Source organism: Mauremys mutica, chromosome 2 (assembly GCF_020497125.1).
Source record: "Mauremys mutica isolate MM-2020 ecotype Southern chromosome 2, ASM2049712v1, whole genome shotgun sequence".
Lineage (NCBI taxonomy): Eukaryota > Metazoa > Chordata > Testudines > Geoemydidae > Mauremys > Mauremys mutica.
This window is the reverse complement of record NC_059073.1, coordinates 250,902,290-250,923,795: the sequence shown is the minus strand read 5'-3', so window position 1 is coordinate 250,923,795 and position 21,506 is coordinate 250,902,290. Positions and strand designations below refer to the sequence as shown.

The following is a 21,506-nucleotide window of genomic DNA, read 5'->3' as shown; positions in this document are numbered from 1 at the left end:
GCAGGGATCTAGGGACTGGGACTGGGACGGGGGGGGGGGGGGGGGGGGGGGGGGCGGGGGGGTGGGGGGGGGAGGGTAGGGGGGGGGGGGGAAGTGGGTGGATCCCCCCGCATATGGGGGGGGGAGGGGAAGGTATCTCGGTGGGGTGGATCCACGCAGATTGGGGGGAGGGGCAGGTATTGGGGGGGGTGGATCCACGCAGATTGGGGGGGAGGAGCAGATATCTCGGGGGAGGGAGGGGAGTGGATCCACGCAGATTGGGGGGAGGGGCAGGTATCTCGGGGGGAGTGGATCCACGCAGATTGGGGGGGAGGAGCAGATATCTCAGGGGGAGTGGATCCACGCAGATTGGGGGGAGGGGCCCGTATCTCGGTGGGAGTGGATCCACGCAGATTGGGGGGGAGGAGCAGATATCTCGGGGGGGAGTGGATCCACGCAGATTGGGGGGAAGGGGCAGGTATCTCGGGGGGGAGTGGATCCACGCAGATTGGGGGGGAGGAGCAGATATCTCGGGGGGAGTGGATCCATGCAGATTGGGGGGAGGGGCAGGTTTCTGGGGAGGTAGATCCCCGCCGATTGGGGGGCAGGGGCTCAAAAAGGGGGAGGCGGGTGGATCCCCGGTAAGTGCCGAGGGGCGGGGGGAACAGGGCCGTCACGCCTTCTCCCTCCCCTCTGCCGTGGCTCCCGCTGCCTGGCGGCCCGCGCGTGGGCGGGGCTCTCGGCCAGGTGCGGAGCAGCGGGGCTCGGCGAGGAGGAGGCGGCGGCGGCGCGGACGTCACTTTTCCCGGCCGCGCGTGTTTACGTGGAGCTGAAGATGGCGGCGCCGGTGGAGCGGCCAGGGAGGCTCCTGTCGCTGTAGCGGGGCCGGCTGGCGGCGGCGGTGGTAACGCGTCTGCTCTCTGCGCGCAGGGGCCATGGAGGACGAGGAGAGACAGAAGAAACTAGAGGCCGGGAAAGCCAAGGTAGGAGGAGAGACTGTGGCGGCGGGGAGAGGGGCACGGTGGGGAGAGCGGAGGGGAGCGGGGAGGGGGAAGGACGGGGGAAGGCCAAGGGAAGTTGGGGACGGGGGAGGCCAAGGGGGGGGGCAAGGGAAGTTGAGGGAGGGTGGGTGGGTGGCTGGGGAGGGGAGAGGACGAGGGAAGCTGTTGTGGGGGGGGGTGTTGCGGGGGAGGATTGATGGGGGAAGCTATGGAGGGGAACCAAATCCTCTGCTGAGTAGCCTGGGATGAGCACACCCCAAAGTGTAGGAATAACTCTGCTTTTCACCGGTATCCAGTGTGCTGTGTCCCTGAGAAGGGGGTGTGGAGTCATCATGGGGTTTTTGTAGAAGCTGGGATATTCTCCTTTATAGCAGTGGCCTCCAGAGCAGGTTTTTTCCAATCTGTATGATTGGCTTGTGACAGCTGTTGGTGGACGGCCATGACTTGTAAGTGCCACAGGTGCCAGTAGTTACACATTGAGAGTTAATGGCATTTCTGTGAGTGAAACTCTTTGTGTGCTGGTGTCTTTTGTGAATGTGTATAGCTTTAATGGTCTGGATAAAATATTTTAAAGTTACTTCAGTTTAGCAAAAGGAGATTTGGTGGTGAGGAAAATGCAGTTTGCAACATACTGTTAACCTGATGCACAAGTTGCTGTTTGCATTTTTAAAAAGTGCAATGTAAAAATTTATGGAGATAACTGTTTTTCATTTTGAAGGACATCTTGTCTTCAGTGAGCTATAATACTGCAAAGTAACCTCACAATGCAGTGTGTTTGATGCCTTATTTCCCAAACTATTCCCATAATCAGCTGTTTATTGATAATTTAAATGTATTTAAACAAATCACCTTCAGAATATATCTGTAAAAGAATACATTGGCTCAGCTATAATGACCTTATTCCTAGAGTAAGGGAAGCTCACAAATGATCAGTGAGAGAAGACTTAAGGATTAACCAACCCTTAAAATAAAACATAGTAAAGCAAAATTTAGGTTTAGTAAACCATGGCAATTGGTCTTAATTTGTCCATCTAATTAGGCAATTTACCACCAAATACTAGAGTTCATAGAACATAAATTGTCAGTTCACATTGGAAAAGATAATTTAGCAAGATCACATTGTGTGTGCAGTTGGAGAACAAAGTAAATCTGTAACTACATGATAATGTCCATCTCGGTCTTTCTTGCAGAGGCTCTTCACTGAAATTGGGGTTGGAAATTCAGTTGTGCAAAGTTGAATAGGCTAAGATATATTATCCAGAAAAGTGTTCAGTGCCTCTATTTGGTTGTTGTGACTTGTATCTTGTAAATATTATTTCTATTGGAGTAGCAAGCAAAAGCCCCCAGCAGGAACAGTGTTCCATTATGCTAGGTACTGCCCTGAAGAATTTACAGTCTAAAAGGAAATTAATGAAGGGATAGGGCAAGACATCATGAGGATGGCAAGTTGATTTTTTTATATATATATTTAATATATATAGTTCATATAATCCAGTTTTGTGGAGGGTTGGCAGAGAAGGCTACTTGAGGTTGGGGAGAGGAAGGGATTTTTGGAGCATGAGTGGGGTTTGAGTGTAGGGACAAGTAATGGGAGGCAGGGAGTAGAAGAATAATGGGCAGGAGAGAGCCTGGGCAGCTGAGAGATTGAAGAGGTAAGAGAGTGTGAGATTCATTGGATCTTCACCCAGTTGCAATACATCTAGAAGGAGGAGAAAAAATAAGTCTAGAATCCAAGTATCAAATTGAATGGATGATATTGTCAGGAGGCTCTGAAGCCCCTTAGGTCTACAAGTCCATTAGGATTCTACCCAGTTTTAATCCTTAAGATCTTTATCAAGTAGGAGAAATCCTGTACAACTAGATATTTCCCATAGATTTCCTTGCTATAAGCTATCTTAGCAATGTAATAGCATATTTTGCCAAATCTTAACATTGTGAAAATGGTTAACCTAAATGTGTAACTGGAGAAGTATCAGTGAGTAGTACTAAACTATCAGAAAAGGCCATATCTTGGAATAAATACTCCCCAATACAGAGTGTATGTAAATGTTATAGCCACATTTCCATTGCTGAGGTATCAAAACAGTTTTATGGTTTTGTGCTAGTTCTTCAGTGGGTATTATATGCCAGCATTACATAAGCAAACAAAGATGTTTTGGTATGCATGGCAGTGTACACTGTAAATTTATGTATTAAACTGCTCTTTTTGAAACATGAGGGGGGAAGTTTTCAGTGTAAAAATTAATAAAATTAGTAATTCTGCTTAAACTTATCAAGTAGTCATTTTGAACAACAATGAATAAAGAACAAGCACTGGCAAGTTATACTAATATTACCTGCTAAACATGGATAACTTGTACAATTCCATTCTCTCTCTCTCTCTAAAAAATTGTATTTAAGAATCCCAGCTCACAATGTGGACATTCAGCACTTTTTTTTTTTTTTTTAGAACATCATATGTAGAAATGAAGTATATTAGGGGGTGGGGAATAACTAAGGACATTGCCAAATGTGTATCTTTCTTTTTGTAGCTTAATTTTTTTATTTAAAAATTGATGCTGTGCACACAGGAAAGAATTTGCTCTTGTAATAATAATTCAGTGAACATTTATTCTATATTATTCATGCAGAACACTTTTGTAAGTACTTTTTCAGAGGTGTTAAAATACCTTTCCACTTTAACCTCTTTGCTCTTTAAATCATCTTTACCTTACTCCCTCTAAAAAGTGCCATATACTCTTATGGCAATACTAAAAATTTAAAATAATCAATGCAAGTCTATTTTTTTACCATGTTCACACTTGTGTTTATATATAGCAATTGCAATTGAAATGTTTCTGCTGGTTTGAAAGATTTCCTATACATTTTTGGGAGAACAGTGGTAGACTCAGTTAAATTATGAATCAGTAGAAACTTTTAAGTATAGCCATTGTGCCTATTTATAATTCTTTTAAAAAGTGCCATCAACCAGCAGACAATCTACTGTATCTGACAAGTTTCCCCCTTCTCTCCTTAGAAGAATTACCAGGAGTGCTGTGATACATAGCCTGCTGTATACCATGAATTTAGAGGGAAGCATGTTATGCACTTCAAATGCTAGGCTTTACAGGCTCTTGTTCTTGGTTGGTTCCCAGTAGACACTTGCATGCACCTAGTAAATAAAGGGAGATTCTTTATTAGGGCTGGCAGAAAAGAAGGGGTGCAAAGACTCTACACTGAAACCAAAGTGGTTTGTGTACAGAGGAAAGGTACAGAAAATTTCCAGGCTATTTCCCTAAGGGGCAATCATATAGGAAGTTACAAGGCTAGTATCTCAGTCCTTATGTCTAGTTCCAAAGGTTCTTCAAAGTTACCTTCTTTGGGAGGGAAATCTTCTTAGCTGTTGGTTGCATAGGCTGCTGTTGGCTCTAACATTGATGCCTGTGGCATCTCCTAGTGCAGTGGTTCTCAAAATCATTTAATCGTGTCCCCTTCTTTGTGTCTATAGTACTTTACGCTCCCAGCTTCCCAGCCAGCAGCTCATGCTGTCCAGTCACCCATTTCTGAAGGCAGAGCAGAGGCTGCTGACCGGGTGCTGTCCTCTAAAGGCAGCGCAGCTGTCAGCAGCAGCACAGAAGTATGGGTGGCATAGTATGGTATTGCCACCCTTACTTCTCTGCTGGTGGTGGCGGCGGTGCTGCCTTCAGAAATTGGTGGCTGGAGAGCAGCAGCTGTGCCAGGCACCCAGCTCTGAATGTGCACAGTAAACTCCCCCCCCAAAGCTGCTCATGCCCCCCAGAATACATTCAGCGCCCCTCTTGAGGGCGCACCCTGTTTAAGGACCTCTGTTCTAGCGTTTCATTAGAGAAGCCCCTCATGTTGCCTCCTTGCTGAATTTGCGAGCTGTAACTTTTTTGTTTCTCTAGGCAACAGTCTACAAGGCCTTCTGGCATCTCCAGGTGATTCTTCTCACATCATATTCTCTGGCCCAGATCCCAGGAACACTAGACAAACTGCTCTTTCCCACGTGCCAGGTCTGCCAGTTGCAATATTTACTCCTCAGTGGCAGCCTGCATCTGCTGCCTCTTTGAGTTCTCCCTTTTTCAAATGTGCTCTTTCCCCAGCTCTAGATGAGATTCTGCTGCTGGGTTCCCCTCTCCAGGTTCTATCTTTGGCCAGCTCTAAAGCAGCTGCATATTTAGCCAGCTGCTCTCATATGCTCCCTTACTCTCCCCATCCCTTTATTCTTTATCCACATGTCCCAAGGATTCCTCTTTGTTGTCTTGATCACTCTGGATCACACAGTATCATCTGTTTAGCCAGATGTCTATTAGTCCTTGTCCCTACTATGGTGAGTTGTTTCCAATCCTTTCCCTCAAGATGATGGGATGCTAATAATTAACTGGGTGGGGAGAAGTGTTTCAGACAGTTTTTGTTGTAACTATCCAGTGTTTTGTTTTGAAATACATGTCAAGGACATCCAGAGTTTTGGATGGATGCCTCTTGTGTAGTTTTTAACATCTAATTCAAAGTAAATGCACCTTTTTATGCTATGAATTCATAACCATCAAGGTTTACTCTGACAATAATATTATAGTAACACTAATGTTTTATTTCTGATAGGAAAATTCTAGTGCAGTTTAAAAAAAAAAAACAACAACCCCAACAACCCCCGAATACTCTACAAAGAAATGTAATCTTTGCAATCACTCAACATCTGAACTAGTGGTTTACAATGTCAGGAAACCTCTCAATAGAATTATATCTTTCTACATGCAGGGGTAAGGACATGGAACATGAGGGTGGGAATGACTGACGAGGGAACCAAAGACTGATGGAAAGGGAAGCCCAGCAGCTCCCTTCTGATGTGGGGTGGACTGTGCTTTTTTCTTATGGCGTTCCCCTTGATTCCCTTCTGTGACTATTATTTAGATCTGTCCTCTCCTTGACTTCACTCCAGGAGGGTTAGTGTAACCTATACCTTCTTCTAGTCCTCTCTGGATGAAAGCTAAAAGGGTAGTCCTCCTGTAAGTGCTTACTTAAAGACTTGGTATCTTACACCCCTTAAAACATCACAGCTGAATTTTACACTGTTATCTATTTAAATTTTTGTAAATGAAGTGGTGAGGTGTGTGTAAAAGGATTTTTAGTTGCTTTTCTTGCTACTTATGGCTCTCTTCAGACCTGAAGGGTGCAAAGTGAATGTAAATCTATAGCAACCTTCCTGCTATATATTTGCTCATCAGCCTTTATCATTGTAGATGAATGAAACTGTTTAAATGCTCTAAAAACACAACTACTTTAATTGAAAAATGTATAAAGTTTCATAGATACTTCTGTCAGTATGAAGTTTTGTAAAACTGTTCATCTTACATTAATGAAACTTTTTGGACATAAACTACCTCCCAGTGTGTTTGATCATGCTCTTTTCTTCTGTTATATTTAGGAGGAGGGATGAAGGGCAGTGGTGGCATACTGGCTAGCTTGTTCAGTCATATTTATACTGAATTTTGCTTAGAAAATCTTTATTCCAGCTTTGGCTTTAATTCTGGATTCTCAGGGCTTTTAAGTACTGTCTATATCTTCTTTTTGTATCCAGAATGCCCTCTATTCATTGTAATGGTTGTCAGTGTCTTCTGTATATTCACAGTGCATACGAGGAACTTGCATGTCTTTGATTTATACTAGGTAATAATCAGAGCAAGTGTAATGGCAAAGGTCCATTGTTGTGGAGAGCTAATCCTACTTAGCCATTTTAAGTAGTCTGTAGGTCTGTCTGATGATGCCTTCAGAAATTCAGCTGTACCAGAAAATTATCTTCAACAGTTTGGTTTGTGAATATTTGTTTGTGCCTGTTTCTAGTGGCTGAGCATGAAGGTGGAATGTATCCAGACAAATACACTGATGTTGCCTGGTAGCCTGAACTTTGTAGTTTTGTTTCCCTACAAATTAATGATGCACAAGATAAGTTTTACTTCTGTCATCTGATCTAATTGTATTGAGAAATTATGATTTCTTAGAATGAAGTTACAGGTTGTTCCGGTTTCCAGTTTTTTTTTTTTTTAAAAATCATTGACTTGACAGAAGCATGAAAGGATTTCATTCTACAACTCATCAGGTCAGTGTTTAAATGTAACATAAAGAATTTAGTCTGAAATTGTTTAACTAGGAAAGTTTACCTCTAATGAACAATCCTTTAAATATTATTTTCTCTTCAGGGTAACTGCTGAAACTTCTTGCAATTTATTGAGGATGTGGTGAGTAGCATCCTCTCTCTTTCTTAAAACTAAATTTTGTGTGTAATTTAAAAGCTGACCTTACTGATGTATCTTGTTTTGCTTTCAGGTGCAGATTGTTCATTTTGTTTCCAACTGCTTTCAGTCAGTTGAACAAAAACATTTATGAAGCAGAATTATACAAACATTTTCTTGCCAGTGTGCATCTTGAATCAGTTTTTTAACACAAGAAATTTTATGTAACAAAAGGCATTGCTTGTGGTAAGCATTATGTTACTGCTCTCACATTTCATGCTTTAAAAAACCAAAAAGGCATGAAGATAAGGAGAGGTGCTCAAGTCCTCCTAGCCAGGGTGAGAAGTTTACTGTGGGGTTACCACTAAGTCTGGCATGGATGGGTGTGTGTGTGAGAGAAACTGGAGAGGAGACTCCTGATAATGCACTGGAGTAAGGTGGAGAAGGGAGTGGATGAGCATAGGTTTAACAGGACTGAGAAAAGCAAACTGCTCAGTAGATTGGTTGACTTGGACCCAGAGGGGAAGCTGTGAGGAAGAAATGGAGGAAGAGAATGGGGCTGGAGACAGTTCTCTTGAAGGGACCTGTTCCTGCTTCCTTTCTTTTCAGCCTCCAGATGACTCCTGGGCTCCCTTCTCTTGTGCTGCAGAATTGTTTCTTTTCACTGGTCCATCAGAACTCCTGTTCTTTGTTCATCCTCTTCCTCAAATGGCTCCTTCCAGTACTTTCCCACCTATTTACACTGGGGATGAACAAGAGAGAAAGTATGTAGAATTGAGTTCTGGATTGTGTATGTTTTTATGAATATGTGAAGGTGGTAATTTACTTTGAATGGGGGTGTGTGAGAACAGACTTTGCCTAGAGAAGGCGATTGCAAATGTGTGAGGATTGACTGTTCCTTTGTGGGGATAACTTTTTTTAATAGAAGAGGGGGGAGAGAGGGAATACAGCATAGCTGAGGGAATACAGCATAGCTGAGGGTGGGGAGGAACAAAGGAGGGAGGGGAACAAAGAAATGAAACATACAGCAACACTTTTTTATTTAAAAAAAAGTCTTTGATTTTTAGCATTAAAATTAACTATATGTGTACATGTTTGAGACAAGACATGCAAATATGGTAACTGCTGCCAGGATGAAGTGCCAGCTTGACTGAGCGATCAGGAGGAGAAGTGATCCATGAGATCTCTGCCTCAACATCCATGCTACTAAAAATTGAATAAATAAAAAACTCTGGAACTTTTGTGCTAAGCCATTATACATTTTTTTTTATTAAAGCTTCACTGTTTCCTCCTTGATACAGAATTGTTTCCACATAAAGGTCTTCAAGTCTCTCTTTCCAAAATGAAAGTTTAACTTTCTTTATTTGATACTTCAGTGTGTGCTCCTTCAAGTAGCTTTCAGACATGATTGGGTGTCCAAGAAAAATTGCAATTATGTTGAAGTCCTGGATCGCCACACTTCTCACTGGAATCCTTCTTCCCTCTCATAGTTGAATTATTTTTCCCCTTCTTACTGATGTACTTTGCTTTTTACTGCTGGGTTTCAGAAGTCTCAATGTTGCTTCATTATTTGTGGCTTGGCTGTTTCTGGTGTTACTGTACCTGCTGCCTTCAGTTCATCTCTACGTTAACTTGTGACTCCTTACTTCCTTGGGTTTAGTGTTGCTGCAAGGCAGAAAGTTTCCTCTAATCTTAGAGGATGCGGCTATATACTATTTTTGCCATGGCAGTCTGCTAGAAGTTGTTGTTGTTAAAGGGATATAGGCTGTTTTTGTAAGCCTCGTCAAAGACAGGCATTTCCAGATTTTATGCAGGTCATTTGAATAACCATTTATAGATGGTGCTAGTAATTTCAAATATTAAATAACAATTTTTAATTTTTATCTTACAAGCTATAAGATAAAAACAATAGCGGTAAAATTGTTTGTGAAACTTCCTTAGATGACTAAGCCCTGGTCTACACTATGAGTTTAGGTCAAATTTAGCAGCATTGGATCGATTTAACCCTGCACCCATCCACACAGCAAAACCATTTTTGTCGACTTAAAGGGCTCTTAAACGATTTCTGTACTCCTCCCCAATGAGGGGATTAGCACTGAAATTGACCCTGCTCCGTTGAATTTGGGGGTAGCGTGGATGCAATTCGACAGTATTGACCTCCGGGAGCTATCCCAGAGTGCTCCATTGTGACTGCTCTGTACAGCACTCCTCAACTAAGATCCACTGGCCAGATAGACAGGAAAAGCCCTGCGAACTTTTGTATTTCATTTCCTGTTTGGCCATTGTGGCAAGCTGATCAGCACACGTTACCACAGAATCGCAAAAGAGCTCCAGCATGGACCGAACAGGAGGTACTAGATCTTATCGCTGTATGGGGAGATGAATCCATGCTATCAGAACTCTGTTCCAAAAGACGAAATGCTGGAATATTTGAAAAAATCTCCAAGAGCATGAAGGACAGAGGCTGTAACAGGGACCCATAGCAGTGCTGCGTGAAACTTAAGGAGCTCAGGCAAGCCTACCAAAGAACCAGAGAGGCAAATGTCCGCTCTGGGTCAGAGCCCCAGATATGCCGCTTCTATGATGACCTGCATGCCATTCTAGGGGGTGCCCCTACAACTACCCCACCCCTGTGCATGGACTCCATCAATGGATTTTCTCGCAATAGGGATGCAGATTTTGGCGACGAGGAAGATGGTGCATAGCAAGCAAGCAGAGAAACAGTTTTCCCCGACAGCCAGGAACTGCTTTTCACCCTGGATCTAGTACCCTCCCAGCCCACCCAAGGTGGGCTCCCGGACCATGAAGGCGGAGAAGGGACCTCTGGTGAGTGTACCTTTTGTAAATACAATACATGGTTTAAAAGCAAGTGTGTTTAATGATTAATTTGCCCTGAAGACTTGGGATGCATTGGCGGCCAGTACAGCTACTGGAAAAGTCTGTTAATGTGTATGGGGATGGAGCAGAAATCCTCCAGAGACATCTCAGTGAAGCTCTCCTGGATGTACTCCCAGGGTCACCTGTTTGAAATAGGGGAATTTTATTAAGGGGACATTCAGAGGTGGCCATTCCTGCTGGGCTGTTTGCCTGTGGCTTAACAGAAATCATCCCCGCTGCTAGCCACGTGGGGAGGGGAGGGAAGGGTGAAGTGATTATCCCAGAGATTTGGGTGTGGGTTGGGGGGGTTTAGCTGGGTTTGTGCTGCACGTTAACCCGAAAACTGCAGCCCCTTCTTTTAAATGGCCAACCCAATGGGTGCTTGGTATGGGAAATGAGGGAGCTGCTGTTTGAAACCATCCCCACTTGTTATGAAGGTTAAAGAAGCCAAAAGACTGTGGCTTACTATGTCTGCCTGCAAGTCGAATTCTGTTGCCTGCCGGTGCTGCGTGTGTGATTTCTCACACTAAACCGTCAGGCCCTCAACATAAAAGGCAAAATGCAACCTTGTAAAGAAAGCACATGTGCTATGTAATGTTAACAGCTTGGTTCACCATGAAAGAGTCTACCCATTGTTCTCAAAAATGTCTTTTTAAATACTACTCTCCCTTTTTTTTTCTTCCCACAGCTGCAAATGTTTCACTGCTCCCCATATCATCTCCGTCCCAGAGGCTAGCGAAGATTAGAAGGCGAAAAAAACGCACTCGCGACGAAATGTTCTCTGAGCTCATGCAGTCCTCCCACACTGAAAGCCCAGCAGAATGCCTGGAGGCAGATACTGTCAGAGTGCAGAAAGCACAAAATGAATGTGAGGACAGGTGACAGGAGCAAGAGGAGAGATGGTGGGATCAAGATGATCGGTGGCATCAGCGTGATGAGAGGAGGCAGGAAGCAGTGCTCAGGCTACTGGAGGATCAAACTGATATTCTCCGGCGTATTGTTGAGGTGCAGGAAAGGCAGCAGGAGCACGGACTGCCACTGCAGCCCCTGTGTAATCATTGGCCCTCCTTCCCAAGTTCCATAGCTTCCTCACTCAGACGCCCAAGAATGTGGTGGGGGGCGCCTCCGGCCGGCCAACCACTCCACTCCAGAGGACTGCCCAACAACAGAAAGCTGGCATTCGATAAGTTTTGAAGTGCAGTTTGGCCTTGACCTTCCCTCCTCTCTTCCTCTGCCACCCCACCCGGTGCTTCCCTCCTCCCCCACTCCTCCTGGGCTACCTTGTCAGTTATCCCCCCATTTGTGTGATGAATTAATAAAGAATGCATGAATTTGAAACAATGACTTTATTGCCTCTGCAAGCAGAAATCAAAGGGGGGGAGGGGAGAGCGGCTGGCTTACAGGGAAGTAGAGTGAACTAAGAGGGCAGGTTTTCATCAAGGAGAAACAAACAGAACTTTCACACCGTACCCTGGCCAGTCATGAAACTGGTTTTCAAATCTTCTCTGATGCGCAGCGCGCCCTGCTGTGCTCTTCTAACTGCCCTGGTGTCTGGCTGCGTTTAATCAGCGGCCAGGTGATTTGCCTCAACTTCCCACCCCGCCATAAACGTCTCCCCCTTACTCTCACAGATATTGTGGAGTACACAGCAAGCAGTAATAACGATGGGAATATTGGTTTTGCTGAGTTCTAACCGAGTCAGTAAACTGCCAGCACGCTTTTAAACGTCCAAAGGCACATTATACCACCATTCTGCACTTGCTCTGTCTATAGTTCAACAGCTCCTTACTACTGTCCAGGGTGCCTGTGTATGGATTCATGAGCCATGGCATTAAGGGGTAGGCTGGGTCCCCGAGGATAACTACAGGCATTTCAACATCCCCAACGTTTATTTTCTGGTCTGGAAAGTAAGTCCCTTGCTGCAGCCGTTCAGACAGACCAGAGTTCCTAAAGATGCGAGCGTCATGTACCTTTCCCGGCCATCCCACATTGATGTTGGTGAAACGTCCCTTATGATCCACCTGTGCTTGCAGCACCATTGAAACATACCCCTTTTGGTTTATGTACTGGCTGCCTTGGTGCTCTGGTCCCAAGATAGGGATATGCGTTCCATCTATCGCCCCACCACAGTTAGGGAACCCCATTGCAGCAAAGCCATCCCTTATGGCCAGTCATGAAACTGGTTTTCAAAGCTTCTGTGATGCACAGCGTGCCCTGTTGTGCTCTTCTAATCTAATCACAAACAGCTTAGTCAACAAACAGTGCCAGCGAGCTTTTATACATCCAAAGGCACATTCTACATTTGTTCAGCCTATAGTTGAACTGCTCCTTACTACTGTCCAGGCTTCATGAGCCATGGGAGCAAAGGGTAGGCTGGGGTAGGTGTGACCGTGTGGTGCTGCTGGCTGGAAGAGCAGCCTGAGGCAGAAGCCTCCAGCTGGAATGATATTCCAGGCAGGACTGAATCTCCATTAGATGAAATTTAAAGAGGAGAATGACCTGGAGTCATTCCCATTTTTGTCTAGGTGCTCCTGACCGACCTCACCGAGGTCGGCTAGGAGCACCCACAAGATGATGACGGTTAACAGTCGTATTGTACTGTCTGCCGCTGGCAAGGCAAGGAGGTGCTGCTGTGTAGCACTGCAGTACTGCGTCTGCCAGCAGCACCCAGGAGATGTACGGTGACAGCTGAGCGGGCTCCATGCTTGCCAGGGTATGTCATCTGCATGGGTAACCCAGGAAAAAAGGCGAGAAACGATTGTTTGCCATTGCTTTCATGGAGGGAAGGAGGGAGGGGGCCTGACGACATGTACCCAGAACTACTTGCGACAATGTTTTTGCCCCATCAGGCATTGGGAGTTCAACCCAGAATTCCAGTGGGCGGTGAAGATCGCAGGAACTGTGGGATAGCTACCCACAGTGCAACACTCCTAAAGTCGACGCTAGCCTTGGTACTGTGGATGCACTCCGCTGACCTAATGCACTTAGTGGGGGGGGGCACACAATTGACTGTATAAAATTGGTTTCTAAGATCGACACCTATAAAATCGACCTAATTTTGTAGTGTAGACATACGCTAAGACTATCACCTAGGAGATGACATTAATTTTGTTACGTTCTCATAAAAAATTACAAACTGCGTACAATAGCGTGCTCCTCCCAATTGGGAACATTTCTTTTATGAATGGGGGGGGGAATTAAAGATATTCTCCCATGATTCCAAAAAAAGGGCAGAAATAAGCCAACAAATTGTCCTAAGAAGCATTCCAAAAGTAATAAACATAGACATTTAAAAATGCAACTTTTATCTCTCTACTATTTTTTCAAACTATAAAGGAGAGATTTACAGGGAAGGATATAGATGGAAAATTACTTTGGAGAAATCCAGGAGACATGAGTTTGACAAATCAAGTGAAGAGGCACTTGTTATTACTGCCTTTCCTTCTTTCTCCAGTCTGTTCTCAAACTACCTGTTTTTTCAGTGATCTCCTTGTGATGATGGGACTGTAGCCACCATCTATATTTACAATAGCATAGCTTTCCATTGCAGATATCTTTATATTGTCACATAATTTCCAATTTACTTGTACAGGTAGAAATATTTTGAACTTTCAAATTATTGTGAATAAATATAAATTCTATACAAAAATTCTCACTTAATAGAAGAATTGTACAGTGTTTTCAGTGAAGTGCATCCAGTACTTTAGGGGAAGTAGTGCTTGACAGTTTGAGGATAGGTCACACGAGAAATACAAAATATAGGGTTTTTTTGGTTTTTTTACAGGCAACATTATCTATCAAAAAATTACTCTCAAATGCCTGTAGAGAGATCTATTGCTGCAGAACGGTACCTGAGATCCTACAGTAATCAATAGTTGGAAAAATTGGAATTTGAGAAATAATGTAAACCTGTAAGGAAAATAAGAGAACAGTGGAAAAGAGAAAATCAGAAAAAGGCTGTTGAAGTGGTTCCAACATTAGTTATCAGTATCCTTTCAACTCCAAATTGTGTTACTAATATATAATTGTTAGAAACCTTCAACTAATGAAGGGGGCAACTATCATAAATTCTTTCCCTATCTCCCTTTACTGCTTGATCCTCTGCTGTAGTCTGATCGTTAATGGACATCCAGAGGTCACAGTCTGCTTTCATTGGTCTGTCTTAATATTCATCAAGGAATTCTCATAACTGGGATTGGCTAATGGGTCACTTTGTTATTGCAGAGATATGCTGAGAAAGGACCAACTTTAAAATAAACACTATCATTTGACCACATTTGATGGTTTACTACATACAAAGCCAAAGCGCATAAGAGAGCAGCAGCCCTCAACTGTTGTCTTTGGGGCATTTGCTGGTGGTTTTTCAGAGAACTGCCCTGTCTCATGGTGCTGATTTCTAGCCTCTGGAAGAGGCTATACGTTATAAAGATGTTACACATGTTTCTACATGTGTAAAAGCATGTAGAAACAAAGACTAATTGTCTCCATTAGGAACTACTGCTACAGGCAAGGGAGAAGGAAAAAAGAGGGTATCCTCAATGACTACAGCCAACAGCAAGACTGGAGCTGCCAGTAGACTGAAGGGGTCATTTGACTAGGGAGCAGGGAATGAGATAGCAAGCTCAAGAGAGCAGGGGGAGAGAAGAACCAGGCTATCTATCTGTAGGAGAAGGGGAGGATCGGCCACCAGGGAAGCATGTGCAGGGACAGAGGGAAGGAGCAGGTGCATAAGAAGGAAGAACAGAATAGATGTAAGGAGAGAATAAACAGCAAAGAGTGATGTCGCAAATAGCAAATGATATGAATAAAACTTCTGTAAATAACTAAGTAATGGTGATTTGATATATTTGAAGGGAGCAGGGTTAATGCTCAATGTAATTTCACTAATCTGCAGTTTTCTGCATACAGCACTTCAGAATGCATCACTTACAGTATTGCTAGCTCATGATTTTATCATGACTTGTGATATTTGTTGTGTTTTCCTTACTCCTAGAGTCAATTACATGAGACTCTCAGCTTTCATTTTTAAAAACGAGTACACTTCTAGTCTTCATAGTTGCAAAGCAAATCTTGAAAACATGAAGCAACTCCTTAAAGGCTCAGCAACCAGAGCCAAAACATTCCCCAAAGATTTGTTGTTTTTAAAAATCTTGTGATTTTGCAGTTTCTGCCTCATGATTTTTGAATACTTGGTGTTGGCAATACTGAGCATGTTAGTTTGAGATTTTAAAATATTTTTGATCTAGTGTGGATTATGAGGGAAATGATCAGACAGTTACAGAAGATCCTGCTGCTCATTAAACCAAACTAGTATTTTATTTTTAATTTCTTTTGCTAGGTTATAAACTAGCAAGAAAGACAAAAGCACTTCACTCAGCCCTGGTTTAGTTTTTCCCATGAGCTGATTATCCTGCATTGTGTGTTCCTCCTTAATTGTGCCTCCTGAGTCTGACTGTATAGCAACAAAGGAAAAGCACATGATCATTCTCCCAAGACAATTTATTTGTTACTCTCCAAAGTAAAGAATAGACATAGTCTTTTAGATTATGTGGAATTTCTCTGGAAGAGATGTACTGCTTAGATAGATAACAGATTCCAGAACAAAGGGGAAAGCCTTTCTTTCTGAGGTCAGCTTCAGTAGGATGCATTATGTAGCTAGGGTTTTAAGAATATTTCATATTGTGTACAGAGATCATTCATCTACTAAGACTGTGTGAGGAACTATTTTTTCCGAGATTTTCTTCAACAACTGCAATATATTCCAGGATTTAAATTTCCTATACGGGGGAGGGGAAAGACCTACTACACTGGAATTTCCTTAGCAACTTCCATTAACTCACTCTTCTAAGTCAGAGATTCACCAGGACAGCCAAACTTATCTGACTCCAGCACTTAATAAAGTATCCCTTTTGACTGTTAAATTGAGTACTTCAAGCTTTGATACATCATCTCCTTGGAACTTCCATTATAATTCTGTAACATTTTATCCATACAAGGTATTGGTCATTGATAATTACACATCAGCAAAGAGATAGATACAGAGAATCTCCCACAGAATTAATAAATGATAGACAAATTCCCCAAATACTTGCACATTTCATCATATGACAATGACATATCATCTTCTACTACTGATGCCATGAAATCTAAAAAAAAATAAAATAAATTTTAAAATTTCAAAGTTTTGAAATTTTCTGATTTGTTTTTCAGAATTTCTGTTTTGTAGGAAATTTCACAATGTATTTTATTCCAATTTGAAACAAAAGTAAATGTTAAAATTTCTTGCAAAATGAAAATTCTGCATTTCAACCAGCTCTGGATCTAAGTTGGACACTGAAAAATTGAGGCCATTCAGTAACTTTATGAAAGATGTGTCTAAATCCCCTTATCAATTTGACTATCTCAGCCGTAGTCTTTCTTTGTGAAATGATTGTCCTTTAGTAACTGGGCAGAAATTAACAAATCACTTTTACTGACCATCACAGACTGGTTATGTGGTAACGACTTTCTTTCACTGCTTACCTGAACTGGAGTCAAGTAGTGACTTTGGGCTTGCCTACACTGCGATGTCCGACAATACTTTTATCTTTCATGGGTACTTAAAAAAGCCCCCCAGCGCGTGAAAGACAAAAGTTTTGCCAACGCAAGTGGCAGTGTGAATGCGGCTTTGTTGGTAGGAGCGCTCTTCTGCTGACATACTGACTACCACTCCTGGGGCTAGAAGTATTTTGTCCACAGAAGTGTTGACAAAATACTGATAGAGAGCGTTCACACGTGCTGACTTTTAGCAACACAGCCTTGTCGCTAAAAGCTGCAAGCCCTTTGAGCTGAAAAGCTCTATATCCAATTGTCAATCACTTAAAATATCCAGATCTATAGTAATTTGTTTTTAAATGTATGTCACTCATTGATGTGGGGAGACTGGCAATCCTGTATTGGTTATTAGCAATGTCCATATTTAGATATACTGCATATAACTCTTCTCTAGTTTGTTGGTTCTGTGATGGATGACTTTCTATTGCAGATTTCTCAGTTCATTTTCAAAATGTCAAAAATGAACAGTTATCCAGCACTTATTTGCATGTCTGCCATATAATTTTCAAGTTATCTGTGGCTCTCAACATATTTTTAGTCTATCCAACTTTTGCTCTAGTAAATGTCTATGAAGTAAGTAAGTTTTCTTAAAAGGACATTGTGCAGGCTGAAAAGCCCAGAATATATTCTACTGTAAATTGTTTTAATTGCTAATTTGCCATTAAAATATTTTTCTAGTTCAATCGATTTTCTTACATTAGAAATAAAAATGTATCAAATGTACAAGATAAGTAAATACATCAGAGTCAAGTCACTATAAGTAGGTGGTAGATAAATAAATAATTTAGTTAACCTAATAAAACATTTTATTTTTCATTTAAGTAACAGCCGGATATTGAAAATTTGTCCTCCAAAATATTTAGTAGCAGGATCCTTGACATTGCCTTTAAAAACTTGCCTATTTAAGAGGATGCCAGGACCTGTACATCAATAGACAAATATCAAAGTTGTAGTTCAGTTCAGGCCTACCATTCTTGGGAGTGTCCCTTTAAATCAGTCAGTCTGTGTGCAAAGATTATGACATTGGAAGTTATTTATTACAGTAATTAAAGCAGTCTAACCTACTGGACTCAAATCTTTTCTTATGTATGTATGAAGTTTTGGCTGTATGTGATCCCTTTCTCAGAATACCCCCCCCCCCCCCAGTGTAGACCAGGCCTGACTCTCAGGACTGCCTTCCTGTGGCTTTTATCTTAGCCAAGAGAGTTACTGAGATTTAAGTACTAATACCACATCTTCCTAAGACTGTCTTCTACGGGGATGTGGGTAGTGCTGAGACCCCAACCTCAGTTTCATGCCAAAGTGGTGTCCAATTTTCATATAAACCAAACCATCAAATTCTCTGTTTTCTTCCCCAAACCCCACTTAGAAACTAAGCTCCATTCTTTATCTCCAGAGCCCTTCTTTATTATTTAGACAGGGCAAAGCCATTCAGATAATCACCCTGTTTATATGTGGCATTAAGGAAAACTGACTGGTCAGGCCATCTCTTCCCAGAGATTATCCAACTGCACTACAAAATGTTACCAACTAGCAGATGTACCCCTTCTCTCTGTAGCAGGGCCATTCAACTAGAGTCCAGGCAATCTCTTCAACATGCCTAAAAATATTCCTGTATCAGAGATTTGCAGGGCAGCCATTTAGAGCTCAGCCTGTACCTTTACCAAACATTGCATCCTGGACTTTGCAGCTAGATCAGATGCCAAATTTGGGAGAGTATTTCTTATTTAGCTAGCTGAACTTCTCAGACCCTCCTGTTAATGTGGGAACTACTAGCTAGTCACCATAAACGGATTCACCCAGATAAAGACTTGAAGAAGAAAGGTTACTTACCTTCCAGTTATCATCGTTTTGATCTTGTGGATCCCATGATCCATTCCTTGGAATCAGTCTCTGCTGGAATTCTGGATTAGTGAGGGAACTGAGAAGGGGTTGGGGCTGCTCTGCCCTATTTGCCGTTGAGTGGGAGTGGGAGTACACTACTGATGAAAAGATTCCATTTGTGTGTAGGATCCATACAGACAAAACATCTTAAAAAAGAAAACAACAAAAAAACACACAAACACACAGAAAACTTACTATAAAGTAACTATTCTTTTTTATAACCTCTTTTGAATACTATCTTAATTCTGTTTTAGTATAAATGAAGAGAACAATTTGTTCTTTCACATTGTGAGCCAAATGTTTTTTAAAAAATCACTTAATTGCTCACTCTGAATGACATTTTAATAGTCAACTCTTTCAGGCTTGTGTGTAACCAGCTATACAGGATCCTTTTTTCTACCTAGGCCCTGATCCTGCACAGGCACACAAACCCTTGTCCTCACATAGAACTCCATAGACTTCAGTGCATGGACAGTGACCAGGGCCTTATTCAGCACCCCAGCTTATACAAAACTCCCACTGATTTTAATGGCTTCAGTTGGAATTTTGTCTAAATAAGGAATGTAAGATAGGCCCAATAGAGAAATGCTATTTCTAACTTTTTGCTAAACTAATAACTGCTGTCAGACTAAAGCAGGGCAGTTTATATTACAAATTATCAAGAAAATTGGATGTGTCTGTGTGTTTTCTTATGTTTTTCACTGTCACCCATTATGATGTCCCTCACCCTGATCATTATAAATTGTTGTTTTTCTTTTTTCCATATTATCTTTATTTGCTTGAGTTTAAAGGGTCACTGTCAAGATGATTTTTTTCAGACTGACTAATTTTAAATAATTCAATTTTCTATTTGTGTACCTTTTGAAGAACATGTCCTGATGTTTTAAAAGAGGTTTCTTAAAAAAAACAAAACAAAACAAAATGGGGAAGGGAGAGGGGTTTTGCTCCCCTGTTAATGAGGACTTATTTGGTTAGCTCTGAGAGCATAATTGTCAAACATGCCCAAGTTACTCTTTTCTCCTGCTTTCTCTTTTTTTCTGTTCACGAACTGCATGTTTCTTGCTGCCTCTTCAGATTCTAAGTTCTGCTGCTGCTGTTACTGTTAAATGCATTCTTTGCATTGTCAACAAAACAGTGAAATTAATTGTACATAAGGTGCTACCAAATGTACAGTGTAAACAAAGGTGTAAGGGAAATAATTAGATGGTAAATAGTCTCTTTGTTACAGTAATCTTAGGGGTTGCTTGTAACAGGTGGGTACAAAATATTTATATAGAAATTAGATTTTTTTTCAAGTTGGGAGTATCCCTTTACTTAGTTTTAGAGAAAGGGATCTATATTCCCCATTGATAGAGGGTATTTATACACATAGTTCTATTAAAAATAATTGTCATTATTTGGATAAATAACTCCTCTGTACTCCAGATGAGACACTAGTTCCATAAAGATGGTCTTGCACATTAATAATTCTAAGGCAGATGGCCTCCCTTGTTAAACAGACCACAAATGGTAAATTGTAAAGCAATAATAGGCCATTCAAACTACCATCATACAATATTTCATCACTTTATCATCAGCCATCAACATAATACAGACAAACACTGTTTAAACTCTTTAGAGTCTGTGGACTCAATCCTTTAAACAGTTCTGCTAGTGAGTAATCTGATTCATGTAAGTAGATCCACTGAAGTTAAATTAGTGATGCATAACTTTTTGCAGGATTGGGACTTACGTGGTATGCCTTATGAAAGTTTGCCATATATACCATTGCAGGTTAATGCATTTGGTACATAAATGTATTGAGAAGAGCTTGACACATAAGAGATTAAATGTATTTAGTTCACTTTGCATATGGACCCAAATAAAGACTAGAAAAATGATAGAATATGTATTTTCAGTAGAGGGTGAAATAAGTATTTTGCAGTCTTCCTCCCTCCCCCCAAATATCTTAGCAGCAACTACTGATTTTCAACAGCATTGCTTTTCTAAGGTTGCTTGTCTAATCCTATTCTAATTTTAGGTAAATACTGTGTATGGTCATTTTGGAAGGTAATACATAGCTATTCTTAAGCTTGGTGTTGAGTTTTTTCTTGGTCACTCAGAATACACTGCTACTTACATAACAATTTTTTTCACATGCACTGAATCTTAGGTTTGTTGTAACATCATTATTGATTTAAAAACTGCAAATAGGAAATTAGTGGTGGTCATTTGTGCAGTTTTGCTACATTCTGAATTTAGAATGTTCTAATAAAGCAAAATGGAAATAAATATGTGACATGCTTCAGATTGTTAAACCTCAGAGATGCATATTTTTACTGATATCATATGAAATTAAGCCAATCGGCTATAATTACTCCTGCTAGAATAACATTTTCTAAACAATAGCTTTTAGAGTAAGAGTAGTATCCTCAGCCATTACTTTATATTGCCATTCTAAAACACAGTCATTTAAAAACTATTTAATCTATGTGATGGGGTTATGAGTCAGGAGTTGAAAGTCAAATCCCCACCAGTATAGGTTAATTGGGACCTAAATAGAGGATCAGTTAACAAGTGGGGCAATAACTGAAGGCCTAATTAGGGAAAGAAGCAACTCCAGAGGCTGGCAGTAGATAAATGTGTGTGGTGGGAAAGTATCTGAAGGAAGGCCGATCTGGTTGCTGCTGCTGGTACTGCTTCTTTCTCCCTCAGAAGTAGGAGGGAGAGTTGACTGGGACCGGTAAATATGTAAATAGTACTGCAGGCAATGGCCTGCTAGAACAGTATAATAAAGCACAGTTGTAGTGAAGGTGGCCTGTAGTGAGTGTGGTCTATACGTAAGATGAGAGAGATTTGCAGGGTACCACCCCATAATAATTTAAAAAACTCTACTAAAAAAAAAAAACAAAAAACCAGTTCCAAAGTCAAGCACATGAAAGTTAGGAAATGCCAGAATAAT

The 21,506-nt window shown here is 41.6% G+C and overlaps 1 protein-coding gene across 1 annotated transcript in view; it reads left to right on the top strand.

Moving 5' to 3' along the window:
- Positions 1-789: 789 nt before the first annotated feature.
- Positions 790-21,506, top strand: part of AKAP9 (A-kinase anchoring protein 9) — a 198,721-nt gene continuing 178,004 nt past the window's right edge. Inside the window, exon 1 of the mRNA XM_045007992.1 lies at positions 790-962. Coding sequence (XP_044863927.1) covers positions 915-962 — 48 coding nt within the window. The 5' untranslated portion in view covers positions 790-914. The remainder of the gene's footprint in view (positions 963-21,506) is intronic.